Here is a 7,500-nt window from a genome sequence, read left to right on the forward strand (position 1 = left end):
GTAGTTTACCATATAACTCTATTGTATATCCATTTGAATTTCTAAGAGGCTGAATACTGGCATTGGAATGGTATGTGTTTATATAAGAAAGACACATAAATGTACGATGAATCACTGGAGGTCACAAATACACATATCAGGTCACACATACAGAGGAAAGACATCATATTAATATTATTATAATTCATACACAGACCATACATTACATGGTTGTTATGGCTATGCGATTAGTTCATAATTTCAGGGTTTCAATATATTGGTTTATTTAACGATGAAACAGTAAAGTTCTGACAGAAGGAAGGGTGGGTGCAGAGGCCCAACGCACCAGCAGGTGGCAGTGTTGCATAGGCCCTCCTGCAACGCTGTAACCATGACTCGAAATTCGAACAGAACAGAGGCACGGGTCTGTAATCTCTTTGATGGAGGGCGTCGCCATTGGTAAACCACCGACGCTCCGCCTCGCGGAGGCGGTACCGACACTGACAGCGGAGGAGATAGTGTAAACATTGGTATTTGTCAGCCGCGGAGCGACCCAGAGACTGTACCTCCGTTCAAAGCGTTGTCGAGGACAGCTATTTCTGTTTACCTGTCTGAAGTCACACACCTGACCGGTCCCAATGGAGACTAGACAACAAGGTGAGTGGCCGAAGTTTTAACTGAAGAATGACGCGTGACCATCAAACATGTTTCAGAGTTAGTTCGGAGCTATAGTTTAATAAATAAATAATTTCTGACATTAGACTAGGCGAATTTGTTTGGTGTACCCTACGTTAATTTAGGAAAAACAGACCATTTGAAATGTTAACGCGGATCTAACGTTATACCAATCAGGTGCCATAATTAGGCGAATGAGCGTCTGTGTGATTAACGGAAGGGGGTGATGGTGTTCTGATGCATTTGATAAACTCGTCTGCAACATCCGTACAACTGCTTTCTCAAAAGAGGAAAAACAACAATAATAATAAAACAATAATTGTAATTGCATAATATATAATAGTTTACAGTTTAAAGCTAGATGGGACTAGTTTAACTGACATGACGCATCTAACCTACTTAACGGAAGCCGAGGCCGAGGGCATGTGTTCAACTTTTCCATCGTCCTTCTTGAACAACATGGAAACAGAATATCGAGTTCGTGATTCCGGTAATGCAGCTCCTTGGGTCGGTGCAGCTCCAACTCGTTTACCGACCGTATGACCGACTCAAGGCCACCTATTTGCGCTTCCCCCACGTGACCGCCAAATAATTGAATTCTTGTGACCGGAGGTATTCCTGGTGTAGAGAGCCTCGCTTTGTAGTTTATCCTTTCGTCCAAAAAGCAACTTTCCCGTTTTATCTTCTGTAGATCCGACACAACCAGATAAATCGACAGTTATCAGCTATTTTCAGGTGCAAGCAGCGTCAATGTGTGTGGTTCTAATGGACTGTTCGGTGATAGTTCCTCTGCGGCGTTAGGCCTTATCAATGTCAGGTTATTAGGTTACAGGCAAGCCGGTAATGGACACTCCTGTCTACAAATCCTGTTTATAAGTGTGTGCGTGCGTGTGTGTGTGTGTGTGTGTGTGGGTGTGTGGGTGTGGGTGTGGGTGGGTGTGTGTGGGTGTGCGTGTGTGTGTGTGTGTGTGTTGACCCACTCTCTTTTCTCTCACCCTGCGGCCTTGTGGACCCCCCTGCTCCAGAGCTGTACTCTAGTGTACTGAGCGGAGGTGTGGTGGGGGACTGGGGTAAGACTGACAGAGGAGGGGAGGGGGGCAGGATGTCTAAAGGTGGGGGAGACTGGGGCAATACATCAGATGGTGGTGGGGAAAGGGGCAATAAGTTAGAAGGCGGGGGAGACTGGGGTAAGACATCACTGTCAGAAGATAGGGGAGACTGGGGTAAGACATCACTGTCAGAAGATAGGGGAGACTGGGGTAAGACATCTGATGGAACAGGGGACTGGATTAAAAACGCCATCTCCCAAGGTACAGGGGACTGGGGTAAAACAGCCATGTCCGAAGGTACAGGGGACTGGGGTAAAACAGCCATGTCCGAAGGTACAGGGGAGGGAGACTGGGGTAAAACAGCCATGTCTGAAGGTACAGGGGAGGGAGACTGGGGTAAAACAGCCATGTCTGAAGGTACAGGGGAGGGAGACTGGGGTAAAACAGCCATGTCTGAAGGTACAGGGGAGGGAGACTGGATTAAGACGTTAGATCATAATGGAGTAGACTGGGGTTACACGGCGCTGACAGATGGCGTGGGAGACTGGGGTAAGGCGGCATCGCTGTATGATGACTGGGTGATGCCCAGCCCCAGTGGGTTTGAGATGCGCCTGGAAAGTTCAGGTGACCGTTAGGCCTCTCTCTGTTCTGTAGAGTCTAGTCTAGTCTAGTCTAGTCTACTAGGCCTCTCTGTGTTCTGTAGAGTAGTCTAGTCTAGACTGGTCTACTAGGCCTCTCTCTGTTCTGTAGAGTCTAGTCTAGTCTAGACTGGTCTACTAGGCCTCTCTGTGTTCTGTAGAGTCTAGTCTAGACTGGTCTACTAGGCCTCTCTCTGTTCTGTAGAGTCTAGTCTAGACTGGTCTACTAGGCCTCTCTCTGTTCTGTAGAGTCTAGTCTAGACTGGTCTACTAGGCCTCTCTGTGTTCTGTAGAGTCTAGTCTAGACTGGTCCGCTGCTATGATGTTAGTTATTGAAGCATCTTGAAGGCTCAGATGACAGTTAGGAACATGTCCAGAAACCCTATACCCTGGACACTACCCCTAGCCCCTACTCCCTAGACACTACCACTAGCCCCTACACCCTAGACACTACTCCCTAGCCCCTACTCCCTAGCCCCTACACCCTGGACACTACCCCTAGCCCCTACACCCTAGACACTACCACTAGCCCCTACACCCTAGACACTACACCCTAGACACTACCCCTAGCCCCTACTCCCTAGACACTACACCCTAGACACTACCCCTAGCCCCTACACCCTAGACACTACCACTAGCCCCTACACCCTAGACACTACCCCTAGCCCCTACACCCTGGACACTACCCCTAGCCCCTACACCCTAGACACTACCACTAGCCCCTACACCCTAGACACTACCACTAGCCCCTACTCCCTAGACACTACCCCTAGCCCCTACGCCCTAGACACTACACCTAGCCCCTACACCCTATACCCTAGACACTACCCCTAGCCCCTACACCCTATACCCTAGACACTTGCATAAATCTAAAAGGATCGAATAGGTACAAGCAAGATGGTGGTAGCTCCACCTCCACCTCCACCCTTGCCTCTGATAGGTTAGAGGGGATTGACACTTCCCTTCCCGGTTGTTGATAGGCCGTAGATTAGTTGTGACTGTGACATCATAAGCCTGCTTCTGTCCTTGCTCTAGACGTATAGTTCTGTATTTTATATATTAGTATCAGGGGGAGGCTGGTGGAGGTAGAAATTGGAGGACGGGCTCGTTGTGATGCATGGGATGGAATCAGGAATGGTATCATAACACGTGTTCGATGTCATTCTTCACTCCATTCCATGCATTACAATGAGGCCGTCCTCCGATTTCTACCTCCACCAGCCTCCCCTGATTAGTATATACTTTAGTTGTGTGATGCTGTACTGTTTGAGTAGCATGTGGTGATTGATTGATAGATCTGTGCTGTTGCTGTGCCATTGAAGAAAAGAACGTGCCGGTGTTTTTGCTTGATGTGCTTGATCAGACCCCATAGGCACCTTCCCTCTGTACAATAGCTGTATTATTTCAGTTTATTTCTCTGCATGCTGTGTTTCAACAGATTTGATTTGTCCCCCCGTTTGTTTTTTTAAATGGCATGTGAGCAAGCATCACTTGTGACATCACTTTACTGATTTATTAAACGATTTGATGAAGTTAACGTGATGTTTTCTCCCCGGCGCTCGACCACCGACCCCAGAGAGAGGACACATCCGAACAGGTATGTTCAGTCACCTGCTCTTTTTCATCACCTGCCATTTTGCACTTTTGCACCTTTTGGGCATCATGTTGTAAATAAGTTACAAGCCAGCATCCTAATATATCCACTCACCGAGCCCTTTATTACAACACTATACTAATACTGGGTAGGGCCTCCCTTTATTAGAACACTATACTAATACTGGGTAGGGCCTCCCTTTGCTCTCAGAACAGCCTCAATTATTCGTGGCATTCATTCCACAAGATGTTGGAAACATCCCTTTGAGATTCTGGTCCATGAGGACATGATTGCATCACGCAATTCCTGCAGATTTTTCAGGTGCACTTTCAAGCTGTGAATCTCCCGTTCTACCACATCCCAAAGGTGTTCCATTGGATTCAGATCCAGTGACTAGGAAGGCCACTGAAGAACACTGAACCCATTGTCATGTTCATGAAACCAGTTTGAGACGACTTTTGCTTTGAGACATGGTGCATTATCATGCTGGAAGTAGCCATTAGAAGATGGGTAAATTGTGGCCATGAAGGGATGCACATGGTCAGCAACAATACTTAAATAGCCTGTGGCATTCAAGCGATGATTGATTGGTATTAACGGGCCCAAAGTGTGCCAAGAAAACATTCCCTACACCGTTACACCACCTCCACCATGAGAAGGTGTGCAGGTGTTCCTAATAAAGTGTTCGTTGAGAGTACATGTATCTGTCATATGAGTCTCCGTTTTGGATTGTATTCATGTTTCCGACAGTGTGAAGGTTTCTATCCTTTTATATAATACTTTAATATTGTATTCCTGATTCGTGTTTCGGATCAGATGTCTCTCAGATCTGTCTTCATCTCTGTCTTTGTCCCTGTCTGAGTAAACGACTGCATTTTCCCAGTATTTTTCCACCCTTTGACCCCCCGCACCATTTGGATCCCAGTGTGTTTACACTACACCTGAAACGCTGCTCCTGCCAACTCACCTGTACCTGTCAGAGAAACGCTCACCTGTACCTGCCAGAGAAACGCTCACCTGTACCTGTCAGAGAGCACAGATGAGACAGAACACCAACGCCTGTATCTCAGACCGCGTCCTCCCTCTTTGCTCTGCAGTGGCTGTGCTCTGGCTGACAGGCCTGAGGCCAGGGGAGTTAAACCTAGTTAGATAATCTCTGAGGGAAAATCCCTCTGATTGCCACGGCGATGCCACGAGTTATGTAACCACTCACAGATGACGAGGAGAGGAGATGCAGGCCAAACCAGAACCAATTAGGACTGGACTTCCTGTTTATGTTCACGGTGTTACGGCTAAACGGGCTGTATTATGATGGCGGTTATGCTCGGGCAGTCTCCGTTACTCTGAGGAGATTGGGGGGATAATTCACAGCGACGTTTCCGGTTGACGTTGCCTTGGCGATGCGACAGCTGACAGACACACAGCTTACTTTTTTTAAATATATGTTTTTTAGGGCATTTCTGCTTTATTGGGATAGAGATAGTAGAGATTGACAGGAAGGATGACATGCAGGATATGTCGATGGCCGGAATCGAACCAGGGACCTTCCGAGGATATGGCATGCACCTTAGTGTGCTACACCACTGAGCACCCGACATACAGCTTAATTGATCCGTTTCCTTGTTCAATAAAGAATACAGGTCACTGATTCAGTTACGTGGAGGTGAACTGAACTGATGGAACGTCCGTAATGAGATTCACAGTAACATCTCTGTTGACGTTGACTTTGCCAAACAGCATCGGACAGACCACAGCAAGCTCACAGGTGCAGGGCGCAAGTTTGTCGGAAGATCTGCCACCTCTGGCCATCGCAGCGAGATTCAGTTCCAAATTCCAAACAACAACATCCTCCCTAAAAAATAATATAATCCCTCAGAATTGGACTTGCAGTGTCAGACATTAGATGTTATGTTTCTGCACGATTCGAAGAGGCAGACACCAGAGACAGAAAGGCGAAAATCAGTGAATCAACTCCCCTAGAACACCCCTGGCCCCTCCCCTAGAACACCCTGGCCCCTCCCCTAGAACACCCCTGGCCCCTCCCCTAGAACACCCCTGGCCCCTCCCCTAGAACACCCCTGGCCCTCCCTTAGAACACCCCTGGCCCCTCCCCTAGAACACCCCTGGCCCCTCCCCTAGAACACCCCTGGCAGTAACAACATGTTTATATGTAAACCAATGTCAGGTAGGACACTCCTTTTCAGGACATGTTTTTACCAAAACAGCGTTCGTAAATGAAATGGGATCTCATTCCCTGATCTCTACCGATTAAACATAGTCATTACAACCATTAGGAAGCTTTTAGACAGCTTGAATTTTCCATCTGGACCTTTCCTCTGTCAGAAGACAGGTCAAGATGACAGAGCAATGTGCAAAAGGCAAGAGAGAAGAGTAGAGTAGAGAATCTTGTTTTATTATCCCCAACAGGTACAGTTATACTTGACTGTATAAAACATTAAACAACAAACGCACATAATACATACCGTACACGTCATAGAAGACAGAGATTGTAACCCAGCTTGAAGCTAAAGCAGCAAGAGAGTGAGAGACTTTCCTTTTCGGCGAAATACTTTTTCTTTTTTCTTTCATGAGAAACAAGAGAGAGGAGGATTTCTCCGGCTCCGGCACTGTGCTGAACAGGACTGTGACTAACAACAAAACAAACAACAAACCTGGTCTCTCGCGGGCGCTTAGTGGCGTAGCACGCTAATGCGCTTACCACGTAATCGCAAGGTTCCTGGTTCGATTCCGACCCTCGACCAATCTTGCATGTCATCCCTCCTCTCTCTCCCATCCTTCCTCTCAATCTCTACTGTCTCTATCCCAATAAAGCAGAAATGCCCTAAAAAAACATATTTATAAATAAATAAATAACCTGGTCTCCTGGTTAGCATGCTAAGCTAAAGCCTAAGCGTCAACCCAGGAAGCTAATGAAAGTGTTGGGGTCTGCAGGCATGCTGACTCATCATGCAAGTGTGGTGCACTGAGACAGTTTTGCAATGAGGATGAGTTGTCATGTTGCAGTGCCAGCAGCGTTTCTGGTAGTTTCTGCTACAATGCTAACAGTGCTAGCATGTAGTCTGGTAGTTTCTGCTACAGAGCTAGCAGGGTGTCTGGTAGTTGTAGTTTCTGCTACAGAGCTAGCAGGGTGTCTGCTAGTTTCTGCTACAATGCTAACAGTGTTAGCAGGGTGTCTGGTAGTTTCTTCTACAATGCTAACAGTGCTAGCAGGGTGTCTGGTAGTTGTAGTTTCTTCTACAATTCTAACAGTGTTAGCAGGGTGTCTGGTAGTTTCTGCTACAGTGCTAACATTGGGTCCTGGTAGTTTAAGGACTAGCATGGGAAACCCTACTAACACCTTCAGACAACCCAGACCTGCTGACCTGAGCTGGGGCGAATGTGACACAGATGTGTTGGGAAGGGGCCACGGAACACGGAACACAGAACGTCAGAGATAGAACACAGAGGCAGACGGAACACAGAGACACATGACCTTTTAGTGTTGGTCCATTATTCTAGAAACCCATGGAGGGCCGTCTGTGTTTAGTTCTTTGCTACAGCCTCT

The 7,500-nt window shown here is 47.3% G+C and overlaps 1 protein-coding gene across 3 annotated transcripts in view; it reads left to right on the forward strand.

Annotated features, from left to right (window-relative positions):
• The first annotated feature begins 510 nt into the window (after positions 1-510).
• The window catches only part of tpd52l1 (tpd52 like 1), a 21,520-nt gene continuing 14,530 nt past the window's right edge, over positions 511-7,500 (forward strand). For 2 of the 3 annotated variants that reach the window (XM_083697599.1, XM_083697600.1), the window contains exons 1-2: positions 511-636; positions 3,918-3,938. In XM_083697599.1, the coding sequence (XP_083553725.1) occupies positions 618-636; positions 3,918-3,938 (40 nt within the window). In that variant the 5' untranslated portion in view covers positions 511-617. The remainder of the gene's footprint in view (positions 637-3,917; positions 3,939-7,500) is intronic. The other variant, XM_083697601.1, reaches the window with a different exon arrangement.

This window comes from Argentina silus, assembly GCF_951799395.1.
Source record: "Argentina silus genome assembly, contig: scaffold_195, whole genome shotgun sequence".
Classification (NCBI taxonomy): Eukaryota; Metazoa; Chordata; class Actinopteri; order Argentiniformes; family Argentinidae; genus Argentina; species Argentina silus.